This window comes from Uloborus diversus, chromosome 1, assembly GCF_026930045.1.
Source record: "Uloborus diversus isolate 005 chromosome 1, Udiv.v.3.1, whole genome shotgun sequence".
NCBI classification, from domain to species: domain Eukaryota; kingdom Metazoa; phylum Arthropoda; class Arachnida; order Araneae; family Uloboridae; genus Uloborus; species Uloborus diversus.
The window spans coordinates 220,791,421-220,813,538 of NC_072731.1; the positions used below are offsets into that span (position 1 = coordinate 220,791,421).

At 33.9% G+C, this 22,118-nt stretch overlaps 1 protein-coding gene across 1 annotated transcript in view; it reads left to right on the forward strand.

Moving 5' to 3' along the window:
• The window catches only part of LOC129218825 (neuromedin-U receptor 2-like), a 110,240-nt gene extending 92,722 nt beyond the window's left edge, over nucleotides 1–17,518 (forward strand). The window contains exons 2-4 of the mRNA XM_054853150.1: nucleotides 1,719–2,276; nucleotides 15,737–15,871; nucleotides 16,638–17,518. Of these exons, the coding sequence (XP_054709125.1) occupies nucleotides 1,719–2,276; nucleotides 15,737–15,871; nucleotides 16,638–17,455 (1,511 nt within the window). The 3' untranslated portion in view covers nucleotides 17,456–17,518. The remainder of the gene's footprint in view (nucleotides 1–1,718; nucleotides 2,277–15,736; nucleotides 15,872–16,637) is intronic.
• The last annotated feature ends 4,600 nt before the right edge of the window (nucleotides 17,519–22,118 follow it).

Sequence of the window (22,118 nt, forward strand, 5' to 3'; positions counted from 1 at the left end):
CTGCATGAGTATTTATGGGGTAATCACATCATTGTGGAAATAATTAGTGGGTAGTGAAGTTTGTTGCTGTCATTAATAGATATGACACCTTCCTTTTGTAACTAATTGTTCTAGGTTCATCACAAACTTCATTTTTGAGAATTACGCGAAAATCCTCAAATGTGTCCTTAAACTTTTTCAGCTGAAAAAAAGGGAAAATTTTATTAGTTTCATGCAGTTAAAAACACAGGTCTAACTACAGCACATGAGAAAAAAAAGAGAGCAAGTATTTCCTGTTTAACCAAGGAATACATCTATTTTGAATTTTTAAAATGCTTTCGTTTTAAGTGTTACTTAAAATTTATCAGAAGAATCGCAGGATGGTTTAGCCACAAAAAAGGACACTTTATTGAAATATCACAATAAAACCTAGAAAAATGTGTTTTATGATATTAAATGATTTGGGCGAGATAACTAAAGCTGAGTACAGATTCATTATTGGCTTACCAAAGATGTTAATAAAAGATTGAAACATGTATTCCTTTAGAAGCTTATGATTTGAAGTGTTTCTTCATGTTGTAGAAAGTGCTTTGTTGTCTTATTTAGAAACACATGTTACGCCATAAAAAAAAGTACTCGATTTTTTGGCGGTTTTTTAATTTGTCTACATTACTAAACTTTGCATGCAGAGGGGACCTAAACGTAAACTTTTGGCTTAGGAATGTGTTCAATTTACTAACTGAAACTTCAAATTTTACCGAATAATAAATTACAAATCTGTACATATACGTAAATTTAATAACAAGAGATATGAGACGTCATTGTTAAAAATATTTAACAAATGAATAAATAAAACATTGTAATACAGTTCCTTTGTTTGCCGAATCGGCAGAAAAAAAATTTCCATGCAAGTAAAATTTTTTGGAAGACACAGTGACCTCCGATCGACGCGTCTCTGCTTCTACGCAGAATAATAGATTGTTTATTCTTATAATCAATATTCAAAACAACGTTTTAAATCCAAAATGTTTACGTCCCAGCAAAATTTCACTTGGTTTTTAAAATTACTGCTAAAACAGTCGAAAATTAACTATAAAAGAGTTGGAGTTTCGATTTTATGCAAAATCATAAAACAACTGTTGCTAATACAAAAGAATAAAAAAGCGAACAACAACAGAAATCGTGTCCGTAACAAGGGCACCCATATGCAAAATTTTAAGGGGGGGGGGGGCTCAGATATTTTCCCCATGGTTTAGTAGGATGTTTTCCCCACAGAAACCATTTTCAGTAGAGATTAGAGTTATTAAAATTTGACAGTTTTAATAACTTATTCATTTATTGCTGGAGAAGAAATGTTTTTACATTTTTGCAAAGAAAAAAGTACTAAAAGCAAGGAAGTTCTAATTTCAAAGGGGGGCTTGAGCCCCCACTCGTCTCCCCATATGGGCGCCCTTCGACCGTAATTATTATTGCCATTTGAGTAGTTTTAACATTGTTCAAATGTTTTTAAGTTCTCCCCCCACAAAGGTAAACATTTTAACAGTAATCAATGGAAATCATTGTTAAGGACGAATGTGGTTCGATTTTTAGTCATGATATTTAACAATCAAACGCCATTTTTTTAAGGGAAAGATTCTTTTTTTTTTTTAATACTTTTTTTTAAGTTTGAAAATAAGGTGAGTCAGTTATTAATGTTTTATCTTACCTCTGATTATACATAAGTGCATTTTCTTTTACAGCAATGCCGCTGGAGCTATTGACACTGTGGGAACAATATCCTTGGAAACTAGGAACAGTGATGTGCTGGTTGCGCGGTGTGGTCCCAGAAGCAACTGCTTATGCTTCCATCTTGACTATAGTGACTTTCAGTACGGAAAGGTACATCGCTATCTGCCACCCCATTCGGCAGCAGACGAAATCGAAACTGTCCCGTGCCATCCGTAACATTGGAATCATCTGGCTGGGATCAATCCTCAGTGCCATCCCCTATGCCGTCTTCACGCGTGTCAACTACCTGACGACGAACGGCCAAGAGGATGGGGACCTCATCCCTGAATCTGCGTGGTGCGGCTTTCCCTTCCACAAGCCCCAGAGGCAGTGGGAGACCCTGATGCTCTGTTCCACCTTCGTGTTCTTCGTGATGCCCCTCTCCATGATCACTGCACTCTATGTTAGAATCGCCCTGGCCCTCCACCAGTCCAGAAATCTTCACAGATCCACCTCGGAGAGTGCTCAGTGCCGCCTCGAGAGGGAGAGATCCAAAGCCCAAGCGAGGAGAGTAGTCATCAGAATGCTTGGTAAAGTTTCCCTTACTTTTATTAGAGCAATACAAAACTGCTTTTTCGCAACAGTACCGTAAAACGGTCCAACTATGGGCCATTTTTCGATGTTTTCAATGAAAATTCCGTGTCCATCTTTGATTTAGAAATTTGAAGACTTAAGCAATCGTAGAGCTATACATCTCGTCTTTCCAATAAAATTCTTTAAAAAAAAATTAAGTTGGATAGAAGAGCAAAGGTAATCTTTTCCCCGTGGTCCATAGTTATACCACTACGGGCTACATCTACGGTCCACCTCATTTTAATCTAGAAAACACATGAAAACTTGATCTGGCCTATTGTTTTCTGCTGCTACAAGTTGCCATCTGCTTGAAGCTGTGCTAAAAAAATGTTTAGTCCATCTTTTACCTTATTTTTTAATTTTTTTAAGGTTTGATCATTAGTTCACGTCTTGAGTGATTAACAAAGTTAAACATTGTAATTGTGGGTAACGTTCTTTACATTATCTACCTAGGTTTTGACATAGAAACATTTGAAAACTAAAAAAATATCGCAAACTAAAGGCAAGGTACCTATTCTTAGGTCACAGGAACTAAGTATGTCAGACGAGTTTTAAACGAGTTTAACAAAAATTTTGAAAAGGAAATGTGAAATCACATTTCACATTCCAAAGCTCATCAAAATCAATTATTTTAAAAAAAATTCACATTTTAAGGAACTTAATTTTTTTTAATAAGCACAATTCAAGGCACATAAAATAGGTAAACTTAGGTTACCTAGGTCTAAGGCTTCAAGTCAATCATAAACGTTCTTCTTCTGTCTTTTCTTGATATTATCTACAACAAATAACACAAAATATGACGAAAGCATCCCTAAAAAATATAAACTGAAGCTCCAAGCCACAAAAAACCATGAAAAATGGTGGCCCATTGTTGTACCCCAACATTCCCATTTTCAATAAATGTAGAGAGCTTAAACTACGAAACATTTAAAGTCAACAAGTGGCTTAATTTCTAACTGACAAAATAATAAAGCAAATCTGAACTTACCAGATCCTGAAAAATAGTATAAGTGATCTGCCAAAAGGAGACTATTGGCACTTGCACGAGTGAGTCGAATCACGCACTAAGAACGATGGAGTTATCTAAGGTATACAACAACAATAGAACAATAGCAATCTCTGCTAAGGCGTCTTTGTTTACCTAAATGGTTGTGCTACCTAATGATTTTTTTTTTTTTTTTTTGGAACTCGTAAGTTCGAAACCGATGCCACTAGAGAGCGAAATCATCACCATATCAACAGTGACCGATTGTTGCCACGCAGATACAAAGTTGTACCACTTTACGATGAACTTCTGGTTCTCCGCAAACGGATTATCCCTGTTGCGGATTATGCGCGAGAACCCGGGGACATTTTTCTAGTTTTTTTTTAGGAAAAAAAAGATAAAACACTTGTATGTTGCAAAGCGTGAGTCAATGGACTATGTTACAGTATTTAGAAGAGCAAATTAACAATGCACAGCTCATTTAAAAGCCAGAGCTACGGAGTCGGAAGGAAAATAGCTGACTCCAACTTCAATTCCTTAACCTCAAAATCATTCTGAATAAGATTAGACGATTCTGACTCTGACTCCACAGCTCTGACAGGGCGTCAGACCTTTGTGCAGGAATTAATAACTGGAGGGAGAAAGTCCAATCATTGACTTACAAAAATTTGAGACAAAGATCTCTAGTCACGTGGTCCAACTACGACGAATGGATGACACGTTATGAGTAAAACCAATGAAAGAAACCTGATTTTATCCAATACTTGACTTCAAATGCTATCATTTGACTTAGGATCTTTTCTTCAAGAGTAAAAGTCTTTGCTCTCTCTGCCCTTTATTTCTTCTCAATGGTCAGACCCGGGACCGGATTTAGAAGTGTGGAGGCCTCGGGGCAACGAAGGAGTGGAGGCCTCTAATCAGGGTTCAAAATTAAAGATCATATTTTCGAAAATATCCGATACTTTGATATATATATCCGAATATTTTGATATATATATGTATATATCCGATATTTTTGATTTAAATAATTTCCATTCAAGTCATTTCGTCAAATAATTTTTAAATTTTTGAGTTCAAGAAACGAAAAGTTGTAAGGATGGCCTGCAAAGTTAACCATTTACGTTTTTTTTTTTTTTTTTTTTTTTTTTTTTTTTTTTTTTTTTTTTTTTTTTTTGCTTACTTTATTTCTCTTTAACTCATAGGTACAAATTACAAATTAAATGAATAAAAAAAATATATTGCCACTGAAATGCTCGATCAAATAAAAAATTGATAGTAAATGGATACTTGTAATCAGGGCTTTCTTATATTTCCATATTAATATTATTTTTGTTCAAGCATTCTTTGTAGAAATACAAAAAAAAAAATGTCTGGGAGAAAAAACGTAAAATTTGCTGACCCGTGAAAGTTTAAAAATTTTATTGTGGGGGCCCCTTTGTTGTGGAGGCCCCGGGGCAGTAGCCCCGCCTGCCCTCCCTTAAATCCGGCTTTGGTCAGACCCTAAGAGAAAACGACTGACTCTAACTCCTGGAATTTCAAAGCTTCTGACCCTGACTCCGTAGTTTCATGAAAAACTGATGCTGAAAACATGCGGTCAAACTTAATGCATCGTTTTGGAACTGACGGATTCTTTATATTTATTTTAAAGAATTCAGAAAATGCTTCGTTTGTTTTTGGAATAAAAATTTTACCAATGTAAAGGAACATACATGAAATGCACCGCCAGCTTAGTCATTCCAGCCGAAGACTGCAGTTTCGTGCTAAATAGCACTAATCAGCCCGGCATAGGAAGTGACTAAGATGGAGGTGGAAAACCTCTTAAGGAAACCAAGAGTGCCAAACCAACTAGTAGCTAATATAGATTAGCACTGAAAAAAGAAAAAAGTAAAGGAACCTAGTAAATTGCTTCACAAACCTGTTGCTTATGCAAAAGAGGATTGATTTGAATTACTTGTTTGCGACTGTCTTTTCACAAAAGTTAAAGCAATGTGTATTATTCTGAAAAAGCAATGATGAAAAGCTCGCTTTTCCAGCGTAGTACTGTCCCTTTTCTTCAACTAGAACTACTAATTCAGAAGGCTAAGGAAAACAGCAAAAACAAAACGCAGACAATCTAGTTTCCGAATCATATTTCCGTTTGACAAGAAATAGATTTCTTTTCCATTAATAGTCTGGCATCATCACGCAAAGTCAACATTACGGTAATTGTCCTTGGTTGCCACTTTCGACATTATTTAATGCTGGATGTCTGACAGAAGAATACAATGTTATTAAACTGTAAGTTTAGTTCGTGATTTAAAAAAAAAGATATAGATTTTTTTTTTAAGTACATTTTAGAAATCAGAGTAATGTTTGAAGAATGGTTGCACAATTTAGAAAATACTTATTATTTTCTTCAAATATGCTCAAATACATTTTTTTTTTAAATTGTTATTTAGAAAGCTTCGAATTGAAAAAAGTGAGCATTTGCCGTGAAAATGTTTTATCTAAGGGTGCAATGATAATTTTACTGTACTTTGTAGTTAACAAAATTTAAAAAATGATAGTTTAATTTCGCCAAAAAAACAATGCGATTTTTTAGTAGGAAAAGTAACACGAAACACCAAGAAGTTTATTACACTTTAAAACTACTTTTAAATATAAACTAATAAAGAAGCTATAATTGTATTTTATGTGATTTAAAATAAAATTAAGCAACGACCAATCTGGTTAACCGTGTTAACTGTTTACTTTAAGAGCAAAATTTCGTTTTTCGTTAAAAAAAAACAATGATTGTTTACATTAAGTGATGTTATCTTTTTATTTTTCGAAATCAAAAGTCAGGAATCAAAAGTCAAAGAATCAAGTTAATGGCAGTCAAACCATAAATAAATTTGTTGATAAAATCAATTAATATTCAATAACAAACTATATTACAAAGAATTAAACGGTTTAAAATATGTTTACACCAAGCAAATAAATTTCTAAAACATGTGATGAAATTATGCTTACTTATCATTGCAATTTAAAAAATGATGACACTTTGAATTTCACATATTTTTTTCAAAGTTACATTTTTAAAAATCTTTAACAATACAGAAGTCTAAAGGTGCACAGTATATAGGCAAAATGCTTAAAACTCTTGATTTCTGTATTAAACTTTTTGCATTAGCCTGCTTTTAATGGAGCAAATCAGTTATTCTGCAGACCTACAAGATTGGCAGGTTTTGAGTTTTAACTGTAACATACTCCTATAAGTATATGAATGTATCTGAAAATTTTGATGCTAAAAAAGTCAACAACAGTCCATATTTTAGTTGCTAAAACCTCATCTAAGAAAAAAATATATACAGGATGTTAACTAAGTCTAGCGCTATTAAAGAAAATTCATTTAAAAGAAGTCACTTCAGTTTTAAACGTAATTCGCTCTTTATTTTGATGCTTATCTCAAAAAGTTTTTTCACAACAATAATTTTCTTCTACGTGTGCACTTTCCGCTGTTCTGAGAAGGTTTATACAATTTTCAACATTGCGCCAGGCACAAGCGCAGCCAGAATAAATCTTCTGGAGGGGGAGGGGAATGAGGAGTTGATCATAACAGTTTTTGTATTCAGGGTCTTATTTATAATATAAGAAAGCATTAGTCCTGCAGGCTTCAGAACATATCTTCATGTTGAAACAGCTTAGGTTCCAGCAAAAATGTAAAAATTTACCTCAAAATTGAAAAGAAGTGCAGAAGGTTAGCTCCCGTGAGCTCCCATGTAAATTAAGCCCTTCTAAAATCGATATAAACTGTCACATTAAAATTGGCAGAATGTTTTACAACCATAGGCTCTGGGGGGTTGACCTACAACCCACCCTCCTCCCGTGGTGCCACTGTGGGGTTTTTTCTTTCACAGGAGCTATGTAACACTTTTGATGTAAGCGCCACCTACATGTCTTTAGCTAATATTGTACCAATGGGAAAAAAGCTGTATGAGATAAGGGACAAATAAAAAAAAGGATTATTTATTTATCAATCTCATTGTTATTATTTTTTTTTCAATAAACATTATTTGTCAGTGTACGACTTTTTGGTGAATGCTTTGTTGAGCAATCTCGAAATGATCTTATTACCCTCATTTGACAAAAGTTGATGTTGTTCTGATTACTCATTACCTTGACGACAAGAGGACAAATCGGCGTTTTTCAAGCCCGAACTTAAGCAGAGTCACTTTTGAAAAGGGTTTTGAAAAAAACCTTTTTTCGGGTAAAACATCAACATAAATGAACTTAAAAAGCAAAGCTTCTTCTAAATACAAAATTTCCAGATTGCTAATCCCTATCATTTATGATAGGTAAGAAATAAAAATACCATAAGGGTTTGCACTGTAAATTTAATTTTTATAATAAGGGTGCAAATGAGCCATAATATCCAGATCTTTTTCACCTCATCCTAATGACTTTTTTTTTTTATGGATGTACCTCGCTTTTTCTAATCTAGAAAATCACCAGTAGTAATATAATGGATGTGAATCTCATCTTCATTTCCATTCCAGTCCATTTGTAGAAACAAGAAACTCATCGAGATGGGTCCAATCGCAATCCGCGATTGTGAAAAACAAAATTTGATAACTCAAGATGTCAAATTTCAAATGAATTTTATACCCATTGTTCTAATCAGAGCTGCTTTAAAGACTTCTCTGACTTCCTTTTTTACTTCCTTTTACAAAAAAGGAGGCATTCGCGAAAAAATTTTCACTCAAAAATCGACCTTAATTTCCATTTTACTCACCCCCGAATGAATGCTGAGTTTTTTTTTTTTTTTCGACTCGACCGCACGTGGATAAGTGCCTAAGAACGTATAGACACGCGAAATATCCACTTTGACGAGTTAATTACAACAAGTTTTCTCGTGACGTCTGTATGTAAGCAGTGCGTATGTATGTCGCATAACTCAAGAACGGTATGTCCTAGAAAGTTGAAATTTGGTACGTAGACTGCTAGTGGGGTCTAGTTGTGCACCTCCCCTTTTGGTTGCATTCGGGTGTTTCTAAAGGAGTCTTTTGCCCCTTTTGGGGGAAATCATTGTTAATTTCAATGTAAACTTAAGTGGTGTTATAATTTGGCGGACACTTGGCGATATATCGCCAGTATTTTATTGCGATTTTTTTTTTAAATCTAGTTTCAATTTGGCCATTGTTGGTGATATTTAGAGAGTAAACTATTGAATCACATTAAAAATGCCAATAATGGGGAAATTACATTAAATTGGAGTAAAAGGAAGTCATGTGATGCACACATCAGCTCGTTTCTTTTTACGCTATTATTTTAAAGCGTAAAATTCCTACATATCTCAACAGATAACATTTCAAAATGCAATCCAGTAAAGGGTTAAATAAATGTGGACGGCTTTTCCCATTACTCTCTCTCTTGAATCGCGTTTAGTTCAGTGAACAGCTTCATGATTAACGCTTTTGGAAGCCATTCGTAAGTCTAGCCTCATTAAAGCGAAAATATTTTCTCCCAGCTTTGGGAATTCCTTTCCCTTATCTTCTAGTCCTGTATTAGATAGAACTATGTTGCGCAATGAATTTCCCATTTTCATGGGGAGAAGATGCGGAGAAACATGTCACTGAACTCTAACATTTATTTAATCTTTCTATGAAATGCAAAATACTGTCTTTTTTAAGCATTATTTGCATGCATTCACTTCCTAATATTAGTTACGTGCGTTCTAATTTCCCGGGATTATATTTTCAGTGGAGTCTATATTAATTTCGCTAAATGTTCTAGAAAATTAGCTGTGCGTAAGCTGTGTGCTTTTTTTTTTTTTCTGTTTTGCTTCACTGCATGATTTAGAATTGATTCTTTAGCAAACGATTTTTGCTTATCGTTTCGAAACAAAAGTGGTTGCATTCATTAAAGAAAATGTATGTTCTTTCGAGATGTATTAGCGCTGGCTTTCAAGTAAATCAGCTAAGCATTTACAAAGCTTTCTTTTTCTTTTTTTTTTTTTTTGCGTTTAAAACGTTGGTTTTCTAAACCTACAGTATAAAAAGATCTTAAACAAACATAATTCATTTTCTTGAACATTGGAAATGATGTGTTGAGTTGTTGCTTACAGTCTGCGTTATATGGCGTTGGGTACAAGCTTTTCTTATACACGAAACATACAATACTGTAACTTTATTATTTATTTATTTAATTAACTTTATTATTTAATTTTCAGGATCGTTGGAAATAATGTATAAACTGTTGATAGGGAATATATTATTTTACCTACGCTGGGAGCTTTTCTTTAATTAGAATGCACATGCGCACGCAACATATAATGCCGAAACTTTATTAATTTTCGGAAACGTTTGTAAGTGATGTGTAAACTATTGTTTGAGTCGCTTTATTAGTTTACCTATGCTACAAGTTTTTCTTTAATTAGAATCCACATACGCACTGATCAAATAATGCAGTACTTTTTTTAAAAAACTTTCAACAAAATTGAATGCGGACCCATTGTACTAGGGTTAAAGAAACTTCAACGAAACACCTCGTTAGTAATTAATTCGTAAATTGAGTCACAGAAACTTAAATTACCCTCATATAATGAACACCTTACAGGGTATCAGCACGTTTTTAATGTTAAGAAAACTTTTTTTAAATCTCTTGTATATTATTTTTAAGTGTGGAAATAAAAGTTGAGAAACTATTGCGAAACTAAATGTAAGTGTAAAAGAAAGGATGAGTAAAAGCTACGTTATAGTTTAAATAAGTTAGGAATTTAAAAACTCATAAAAATTCGTGAAGTAGAAAAGCTAAAATATGTTTTAAAATCGCATCATCAACTTTTGGGGATTGATTTCCACTCAGTGATTAAAATGATTTTGTTCCGTTTAGAAATTTGCTCTTGAAATAGTTAAAAAGGAAAAACGAATAGTTTTTTAGATTCAACAATGGCGGTTATACCGTGTGTTTGACACCTTTTTTTTTTGTTGTTGTTGTTGTTCGTGATTCTACAACAAAGTTTTCAAAAAACAAGTCAAACAAACTTTAAAGTTAAACATTTTCACTGTACAAAAAGAACATTTTAAAATTTACTTACTTACTAAATCAATAATTAATCAGTAAGACAATCTTTTCAGATGTAAGACCTTTCAGATGTAAAGAAAACTACAGTTGTTGGAAGTAAAATTCAGCTTGACAACTAATCTTGTTCACTTCACTAATGGGCACCAGGGTTACGGAGTCGAAAGGCCGACTCCAGCTCCGACTTTCAAGATTTTCAACCTTCGATTCTCGACTCGGACTCCGACTCTTTTGTGTCAAAATCAGTCCGACTCCAACCCCGTAAGCACTCTTAAGGTTGCGATCTTTGAGAGAGCGACTCCGATTCCAACTTTTTTTACCACAGAATCAGCAGGGCCCGACTAACTAAAAGTGAAGCCCAAGGCCATAATAATTTGGAGACCCTCTGAAGACTGTATGACAAAATGCAGTGACTGATTTACAAGTTTGAGGGTCCATCGGAACGCATTTTTGGAGGTATCTTTGTCTATCACAGATTTGTGCTAATTTTTTATCATGCATTTTCCACATTTATGGATCCCCTTCAGGGCCCTTTTGATCGTAGAGGCACCTAGTAATTGCAACAAGATAAATCTGTTACTGGCAGAATTTATAAAAAATCTCTATCATAAAAGATTTTTTTCCAATTAATAACTCAATATTTTTCAAAAAAATACATCTAATGTTCCTTGCTTGTATTAGTTTTAATGCTATGCATAAGTCTTTTTAAAAAATTGGGCCCCTTTGGAAGATGGGGCCCCAGGCCCAGGCCAAGTTAGCCTGTGTGGTAACCAGACCCTGAAAATCCGTCGGTCTCCAACTCCACAGCCGTAGTTTTCACTGACAAAAAAGCTTAAACTCTTGACAAGTGACAAAAAAATATGGCACCTACATTCTCAAACTACTTGATATGAAATCAAAATGCTTCATAGTTCAATAAGCTATTTGGTGACGTACACAAGGAAATGATAGTAAAATTGACGAATTCTTTTCAAGAAAAGCACTACTACAGTATTGTTTCAGCAGACTTGTTCCCAACAGTTCATTTTAGAAATTTATAATGAAAAAAATTTATAAGAGCGTGCCACACACCTCTGCCAACAAAGACCCTCTAATGAAGTGGTTCGGAAGTCAGAAAAAAATCCAGTAAACAAAATATTGAAAGCAGCATATTTTCGTTCAGGAAGACAAGTATAACACCTTAAGAAGAAATTCTTTTTCTCATTCGGAAGCAAAGTAAAACCTGTGAAGTTGATCACATTTGTAAGTTGACCACCTTTCTAAGTTGACCGCTTTTTTCAAGCACGTAACTAGCCCTTATCATGTAAATCAACCTTTGTAAGTCGACCACCTGTTTAAGTTGATCACTAAAGTAGTGCACCTCTAAAGTGGTTAACTTACACAGGTTTCACTGTATTGATACTTGCTTGAAAACATACAGATAAACTGCACTGTTAAAAAAAATCTTGTAATTTTACGGTAAAAGTTACTGGCATTTATGTGGCCAGTAACTTTTACCATTAAATCCTATTTTACTGTAAAATTTTACGGTAGAATAAACGAGAATTTAAAAAACGCAAAATGCGATCAGCACAGGTTCGATCACGGGCCCCTCGTATTGGCAGGCGGCTTTGCTGACCACCATACCCCGTTGAGAGACATCGATTAAAGTAAATACGCTAGTATGTACTTCGCACTGTAAATCACGTGGTGTATCAATTGGAGCTGCTAATCGTTTATTTATTTACTGTAACTTTTTTCTGCGCTGTAAACAGTCTATTTTACAGTAGTATTTACCATAAAAGTTACCTGAATTTTTAACAGTGCAAGCAAAAAAAAAAATTCACATTGGCAGCGTGTATATTAAACAATTAAGTGCTTTTACCGGCGTTGAAATCCAAATGATGCTAACGCTTTCGGAAAATCATTTGGAGGTTCTTGCATCAGTGAAGCGGGAATTCCTTCAGCGCTCGAAATTCTTCGCAGCTCGTCATTCGCTCTTTACTGGTTGGAAGGAATTTCACCATAAATTAACCTTACATTCGCCGTGCAAGAGAAGTAGGGCTACGTAATATTGGATCTTGAAATGCATGAATAATTTGATAAGATCGTCCAAGCTTCAACATTGGATTCACATAATTAACTAGGTGCTCAATTTGAAACGCAACATTCTTTCGATCTGATTCAGCTGTGACAAAACTTTTAATTAATGTAAGAAATCTGATTTATTCAAATCTATAAAGTTTCCATTTGAAATTAAAGGTTTATGTTTTGATTAGTAGCATTATTATTTTCTTCTTTCTCTAAGCCATCATATTTCAATTTAGATTTTTGGCAAATGAAACAAAATATCGATCATTCTGAATCAGAACTACACTTTTAATTCCTTTTTCAATAATAGTGATGGTGATGATGTAATACTCTTTCAGAATTGATTGGAAGTTTGGTAAGCTTTGGAAATATCTTTTGAATGTACTCCATCGGTTTTCACGAGGACATGGAAGAGTTTATGACCCAAGAAAATATCAATAACTATAGAAAAAGTTCAATAAAGTGAAAAAGAAAAAGCTCTTGAATTTTTGAAAATAATGCACTAAACGCCTGAGTTCACATTTTCCCAACAAACCTTATAAAGTATTTTTTGCAGAATCAAGATACAAACAATCATGGCTGTACGTGGGTAAACTTTCTTCAAATATCTTCTTTAAAGAAAAGTACTACAATGCTACAATGGGGTTGTTTCCTTCAGTCAAAAGAGTACTTTTTGTCACTGAAATTGATAGAATAAGCAAAAAAAAAAAAAAAAGCATGGACCCAGAAAATACTTTCATTTTCCCAACAGTTATTTTTTAATTAATTTTTTTTTAATGTCCGATTTTTGAAGCAAGGCGTGGTCTTGATGACGTCACAAATGACGCACTTTGCCGCATCTTTCTACCACGATTCCACGTAATGATATTTAGGAAGCGAATTAAAATTGTTCTCTATGCTTGCTATCAACCATATCGTTGACAATACACGTGAGTAAAGATGCGAATTAAATATTTTTCTCTGTGAAAATGGCAGCACAGAATGGCATTTCATCATTTGTGATGTCATCGGACAGAAGCATAAACATTGAAAGCGCGCCGATTTAAGTGATTTTTTTTTTAAATATTACACTTAAACAAATTATTTAAAAAATGGTCAGATCCTATGTTTTAAAGCATGTCCTTTCAAAAAAAAAATACTTTTAAAATTTTGGAAACGACCCCATTGATGCAGTGAGAAACAAGAGAGTGATGGATAAAAAAAAAAAAAAAAAATCCGAATGAAACGAGACCAAAGTTCGAATCATACAGGAGCTTCTCTAAATTACGTTCCATTGCAGCACCCGTCATCAGGACTATTATCAAGGGCAGTAGCTGTGCTCAAATTTTGGTTATTGCAAATTACAACTTACCTCCCTTTGCTTCTCAATGCCTTAATTAATATCAAGAGAACCGTGAAACAGCGAGGAGACGTTTCGCTGAAGAGTTTGGACTCTAGCCCTTGACTCTAATATATGTATTTCCAATTCTTATTCGGTATTTTATAGCACTGGACAAAATTGTTGCAAGTTTGAGAAATTTAACACTTTTTCAAACATGAGACTACCGTTTTTTTCCGATTTATCTGATTCATTTTTATGGCAAAATGTTAAATTAATTTAAAAACAAGACATGATAAAGTTAAATAATATAACATTTAAAAAATATGTTCAGGTTATCATAAATTGGAATCGGTTTTAGATCCTTTCAAATAAAGAGAAATAAAAGTACAATTTCTAAATTATCTGAGCAGAAAAAATAATAATGAGTGCAACCGAACCGAAGGACATATTTTTGGGCCGCGTCTCATTTAATTTGCAATGGTTTTCAGGCATGGAATCCACAAGGTTTAGCGACACTTCTTTCGCAACTTCATGGTACCAAACTTCACTTATTGTTTCCTTAAACTTATTTTCTACATTTGCCATTTAAAAACTTTGCTTAATTTCAAAATAACTATTTTTGCGACTTATCTTGAAAAATGATACGTTTCTCAAACTTGCAATACTTTTGACCAGTAGTGTATAGTTTATATACATGGTGAGCACTGTTATCTCTAAGCTCTCCAGGAAAAGAAATTCTGGCTGCGCTAGTGCTGGTAAACATTTGTTTCCCGCTCTCCCCAGCATTCCCTTAGTGCACTCACCTTCTTCCGTTTTTAAGGCGAAATATCAGAATTATCTTCTGCCAAAGATGCAATGATACAGCTGCTTATATTTGTTCTTGAAAGTTACCTAAAGGGATTTGCAGTTTGGAATAACACTATTTTTTACAAAAAAATATGTAGTCAATCAGAAAATGCAATAGAAACAATCAAAAATACAATTAAATGCCTTAGAAAATGGGAAAAATAAAAAAATAATTCATTGAGGAAGTGCTAATGCATAAAAATGCAACAAAGCAGAAAAGCAACAAAAAAAAATCAATTTACTTATCACAGCAATTTTGTTCCATTTGATTGCAACAGTTATTTTGTGCTAGAAACAGACAAAAAGAAAAAACCAAATAATTTAGATTATGTGGTTCATTAGGTAGACCAATGATGGTAAAATTATATTATGTGCTGGAACTTTTTAGTTTGACTCTATCACTAAGCTTTCAAGAACGAATTAAAGTACTTCCACTATGTATACAAGAATGACACTAAGAAAAAAAATGTTTTTACTTTTACTAAATCACTAACTAGTGAGACATTCTTAGTGTTAAAAACATTTTAACCAAAGCTTCTGGTAAATCTTTAAACAACATGTAAAGAATACATGTATGTTGCCTGTTAAAGATAAAATGATTGCAATAAATGTGTAACATTTAATTTTGAAACGGCAAAAATAAGAGAAAAATCATTCAAATCACCATTAACGATGTTAATATTTGTTCATAAAACGGAGAGGTAGTTCTAAGGGAAAATAAATTAAAAGGAAAATTTATAAATTTCCTCAACAGTTGATTTAAGACAAACAATCAAAACTAAAGTCAGAGTGAAAAGTTAAGTAGATCGGTTGCTAATATTTAAACAATTTAACTAAAAAAGAAATATTTACGATATTTAACATCGGTCTTAAGGGTTGAAAGTCGTACATTGGAGCAGTGCAAAAAAGTCCCTGCGGTTTTACATACACGCTTACGTCTTTTCGCTTACATACGTCTTTTCCGAGTCTTTTCAATGCTTAATCATAAAGTGTACTTGACTTATAATTATGTCATACATTTTCAACTTCTTGCCAAAGTCTTTAAAAAAGGATGACGTGAATATCTATGCCATTGTCTAGTAGAATAAACCAGAAGTATCTCTACAATATTGAATAATTATGATTTGTTAAATGTTTTTATTTTTCTTTTACAGTTGCTGTAGTGATAGCCTTCTTTGTCTGTTGGGCCCCATTCCACGCTCAACGACTCCTGTTCCTTTACGTTTCGCTGTACGGGCAATGGACAGATACATTGAGACACATTAATCAAAATTTGTTCACTTTTGCTGGTAAGTAAAAACAAACTAAAAAGAACTACTTATTGTCATTAATATTTCTAACAAGAGAGATTGATCTCACAACATGTTAGAAAATGCCACTTCTTAGAGCTTTAACCAACTTCCATCATATATTATACAGGGTATACATAAAATAGTGGCCTAGTTCAATGGTACATTATAATTTAATTTAGAATATCTACAACAAATCATACACCAAACTGAAGATAGACAAACTATTTTTTTCTCAAATGCTCAATATGCGTACAATTTTTCATACGGTCTACATCAATCTAAAGTTCGATTCTCTCCATACTTAAAATAATAGTTTGGAGTATGGTGGGCAATATGGACGCTGGTGTAAATATTTTCTTAAAATCGTCCACAATGTCCATTCGCATCATGGCAGCTGAAGTTCAAGACTTGCTTTTCGAACATATTTTTCATAACTACGGAAATTGAAGACTCTGACATGGTGTCATTTGCAATATCCTCTACCTTTTGCGAACACCAACCACCACGGTGTTTGAACTTCAAGCTTTTTTTTTTCCGCTAAAACTTGCTGTTTGTGAGATTTTTAAAATTCTTGCATATGTTTCTGAGTGTGTGAGTGTGGATGTTCTACGAAAAAAAGCAATTTGTTTAGCGTCTGATATTAACTAAAAGGAAAATAGTCTAAGAATCAATTGTGCATAATGGTCTCCCAATGCAAAATAACAGAAATAATTTCATTGTTGTAACATGTGATAGGAATAAATTCATTTCAAATTTTTTGCAGGTTGTTTCTATTATTTCAACTCGACCATCAACCCAATCCTCTACAGTGTGATGTCAAAACGCTTTCGGGTAGCATTCCGTGACAAACTCTGCGCTGGACCTCCCTCCCTTTGGTGTATTTGCTGTTGCTGCTTCTGCTTTGTGAAGGACTTCGAGAAGCGAAGCCAACAGGCTGGCGCCATTTACAGAAATTCTAATTCCCACAGTTCTGTGCGGTCACACGCCAGTTTTGCCGTTAAAGCAGTCAACAATAACAACGTCAACATGGTTCTTCCCAGAGCCCGGAGCATGGCTGTTGAGTACAATGAGAAGGTTGGCGTCACCATGACATGGGCAAATGAGGCAGAAAAAGCAGACAGAGTGGTAAGATCCCCAAGTACATCAAGTCCCAGCAGAAAGTATGGCAGGAATCTCACAGTTTCTCCACCTCTCGGATGTCGTCACGTGGTTCGCATAGAATCCGGCAACAGCCACAGCAGTGGCAGATCTTCATCGAAATCGAGTGACCAAATTATTCCCAGGCGGATGTATAACCTCGAATCGAGTTCCTCCAGTAGAGATGAGGAACCAGAAGTAAGCAATGAACCAGATTTGGAAGAGGAACTTGATCAGGCCATTCGACCAGAGCTGGAAAAATTAGAAGAAACTGAAAAGACCGATTGTGTCAACTGTACTAACTGCACCCTTCTATTCCCGCAAAAGTCGAGAAACGCAGTGTGCTACGAAGCCGTTGATAAGACTTCTACTACCGAGATATCTCACTCTGAGCATATTGCTCAAGATCAGCCTTCCTTGGAAGTTGTTGAATCACTTGTGTGATGCCATGATGCCCAATATTTCATAGCTTCCTTCTTATAAACGTGATTTCATTGAAAAAGTGTTGAATCCTTAATATGTCTTCAGAGATTCTTGAATTTCTTAGAGACAAGTACAAAGCATTATGTAGCCTCATAAAGAAAACTCTTGCTATTTTGAGCCAAAATGACCAAAAATATTATGTCTAGTCAATAATTATTTTTAAATAGCGTTTAAAATGTTTCATAAATTAATTAGTGCTAAAATGGCTTTATTTGATAGTAATTTATATACTTACGCCATTTTTTATAATTTTAAGCATCTTACCAAGAAAGAAAAGTAGAAAATTTTCATGTGATGTGTTTGTCATCCGGTTAACACTCAGTTGTGGTCGAGTGTTATTTAACTGTTATTTATTTAATGTCTTTTATTACTAAACTATGTTTTAGTTTTTTTAATGAAATGTTCATCTTAAATATTTTGAAAAATGTTTATTTAAAGAACATTTAAATAAGCTACTGGTTTTCTTCGTTTTCTACAGAAAACTGCTTAACTTGGCGTCTAAACGATAAAAACTTTTGTAATGGAGAGACATTCGATTGTGGGGATTTTTTATGCAACATCATAAACTTCCAAAATTTCAGTCACTTACTGGTAGGACTTCCCGATCAATCTATCAGTGAACCGAAGGTAAACAGAAAATATTATATTAACTGGATTACCGTGTCTGAATGAATGTTTAGCACCAAACAATTTGTTAAGATTCCAATTGTTACCAAAAACTCCATAATCGAAAGTCTGTCCCAAAATGGTTAAATGCCAAACTTAGTTACGGGTGAAAAAAAAGGAAATCTAGTCATTATGTTTAAAGAGTATGGGCTTAATGCAACACCCGAAAACGTGTATATAACTATGTAAAGTATTATCATTATCAAGTTTAACTACTTCCCACTCTCCCTTCAAAGTGGAAAATATTCTCCACTAGTGATCCTAACATAGTTTTCGAAGGTACTCAGTTTTCATTTTATTGTCAAATACTAAATACTTTGCTGTAAGTAGTCATTTGCATTTGTACTTCCATGTGATATTTTTGAACTAAATTATTTTCCTATAAGGGCTGATTTGATGCGCATTTTGGGTATTTTATTTGTAGTTTTTTGCATAAATACTTTTATCTATAAATTAGTTACTTCCTTGCCTTTTTTTCTCAACCCTCCTTCTTCCAAATTGTCGTATCTCAGTTGCAAAAAAAAATAGTCGAATGATTATAGCACTGCAAAGTTAGTTATAAATTTTTCGTTAAGCATGACAGTGTGGCATTTGCCGAACTTCGATTATCCAAAACTTATTTCACCGAAATCTCGTCTAACCGACTTCGGTTTTCTTGCGTTTTAAATATTTATTTATTTACTTTTGGAAAGGCAACAGTATCACTTCATTCAGAAGCCAACTCTTCACCTGCATGCACCACATTATTCGTAAGTTTCTGCCTGTTTTTCTTTTTGCCTTTTTTTTTTTTTTGGAAATGCTAAATAATTCTAGTTTTAAAAATGCTAATAAATTCAAAAGCAATGGAATCTGAAAAGTAAGTTTTTTTTTTTTTAGTATGAATTTTTACAACGTATTTATGTTTGAAACTGGTAAACAAATCATCATGTTGACTGCATCCCCTTATATATAATAGCCGATGATCGAGTAACCCGCGTGTTTCAGCAATGAAACTCGCGCCACGGCATGATAATTTGATAATATGTTTTGGTAATGTTTAACATGCTGGGAAAAGCTTTATCGTGAAAAGGCTGAACTTGATCCAATAACTTAACTGTTTTACTGGTAAGACGTTGTCATTTCAGGGGAATGAAGAAACGAAAAAATGGTAAACACAATAACTGCTACCTACTGGAGTTTAAGGTTAATCCACTGTAGTTAGGCTTACAGTTTCAACTATCAAACATCACCAAACAGGCAATGGCTTCGTTCAAATGTAGAAGCAATTTCCACCCGTCATACCTTGAGGGGCGACTTTCTAGTTTTTAATAGAACAATAAACATTGAAGTTTACTATATTTTGTCTTATTAAATGTACCTTGCATTTTTTAACTTTTGCTGCATTTATTTAAAGAAGTCAGTATCATAATTAAAAGAATCACATTTAGTAGTATGTAAATGTGAACATGTTTCAATCCAGAGTTGGAGTTTCTGTAGTCTTCAGTCAGTTATCAAAAAGATAAACTTTTTTTTTTTTTTTTGAGGTTAGTCGAGGTTCTACTGTACTGCTTAGCTATCCATTGGGTGAAATTGACTTGCATTTATTTGTAACTGTCGAAATTACAAGTACATCAATTCATTTAGATAAACAGAACTTAAATCCCAATGCATTCAATATAAGCGTATTTTTCCTATGGACAAGATATACCATATTCGTGCTTTCAAAAGTCAAATTTAATGCTTCTGAAATCAAACTGGGATTTTTTTCCCCATGGAAACAAGCTTTTTGTTTTTATCTAAATGCATTACATCTTTAAAAATTATGAAAAACAAATCACGATTTTTTAACTCAGTTATAGAGAAAATTTAGCGTTTGGAGTACCTTTGCGTTGCCTTAAATAATTTCTGATTTCCTCAAGGTTTTAATTCCGCTCTGTCAAGGGGCCCGACAAGGACGTAATGACATCACCCACCTCCTGGTTACTTTGCTTTATTAACATTCAACGCATATTTCAAAAAAAAAAAAAAAAATCGTTATCCATGAGTATGGTACTTTGCTTTCTCTAACTTGATCTTCAAAAAGCAAACCTTCTATTTTACCTTCGTAATTATTATTACTGTAGCGGATTCGGTGAGACTTCCAACTTTCTTGAAAGGATGACACAGTTCTTGATTAAAAACACAGAGAATTTATTTACACTATGTACAGGAAAGATCGTCAACAACTGCTAAATTAATCATCAGCAACTAAGCAAATATCACACCACACCGTAAACTCAACGGTTACACACGTATTTACTTCCAAATACGAAAAACAACACAGCGAAATGCCTCGCGATAAACAGAGATAATACACTCTCAGTTCGAATTCTCAATCGAAACTCAACTTTTTATCACGCGGTACGCTTTTATAAACATCGAAAGAAATCTCTCAAATATTCCAAACGCTTCTGGAAAATAGTAGACCGTTATCAAATTTTATCAATGAACAAAAAAAGAAATAGGGGGATCGCATACTTTAGCCATATGTATAGGGGTTGTATATTCATTACGGGAAACTATTTACAGGTTACGTTACTACAATAATTACTATTTACAGAATTTGTAACATTACTAAGCAAATAAGCGTAGGGAACATTGCATGGGGAGGATTTGGCATACATCTATTTTCTCGTTGGCATTTTAGATACGAGGGCTGGTTTTTTTTTTTTTTTTTTTTTTTTTTTTTTTTTTTTTTTAAACCTCCAATTGTAATTGAGAGAGAGGTTACACTTCTCTCTCTCTCTCTCTACATAATCCCCTTGAAGATGGAGGCATTTCTCATGTCTGTGAACAAGCTTTGAAATACTCTCCTCACAAGATGTTGCCACCAATGATTGGAAGCGAGGAGTTGTTACGGTTTTTTTTAACTCCTGTCATTTTCGAACCGTTGCTTCCCAAACCGCCACTTTCATCGATAATTCACTAATGGCAGGGGTTCTCAACCTTTTAGGCTCTGCGTCCCCCTTTGAACACTATACGAGGGCAAAGTCAAAATTTGAAACTGAAGCTAGTTGGGATAGCTGAAGCTGGTTATTAAATAAAAATACTAATAATTTCGTAACCAAATTGTTTTCAGCATAGGAAACATAAGAAATTAAAAAAAAACTGAATGCAAATAAATTGGAAGCAATCTAGGACCTAGATAAGGATGATTATCTACATCTAACAGTACTAAAATTTACAAAGCTGAAGAACATGTAAAAGCTGTTTTTGTAACCATTGAAAATCATTTAACCAATCTGTCGAAGAATTTTAAAAGGTATTTTTTTTTTTTTTTTTTTTTTTTTGCTGACGACAAACTGATAGCAAGTTACGAGTGGGTTAAAGATCCATTTCATAAGATCCCCAAAGGCATCTCTATTGATGAGAAAGAAAAATTTAAAGATTTAACGGCAAGTGGCGAAACCAAAAGACAATTTAATAATAAATCATTATTTGAATTTGGTCAGGAGTATATGATTCTTTTTCCTCACTAAAAACAAGGGCATTTCGCATTGTATTACCATTTTCAACATCGTACCTTTGTGAAACTGGATTTTCTGCTGTATCTTCTTTGAAGACAAAATATAGATCTCGGCTAAATATAGAAACAGAACTGAGAGTGGATATTGCTAATATTAAACCTACCTTCGAAAAACTTTGTTCTTCAAGTCGGGCCCAAGGAAGTCACTAATAATTACGAAATTTCTTTTTAATTTGGTATATTTTTATTGAGTAAGATTTGATTCAGAAGTTGTTTACTTTAATAAGATAATTATTGACTACGCTGAAATGCAATTTCTTTTCCATTTGTATGTATGCTTTTCCTTTCAGTCAGTTAATCAACTCTTTTAAATAATATTTTCTCCTGGATATTTTCGATCCCCCCCCTCGAGTGTGCTCGCGCCCCCTAGGGGAGGGGCGCCCCACAGGTTGAGAATCACTGACTTATGGTGAA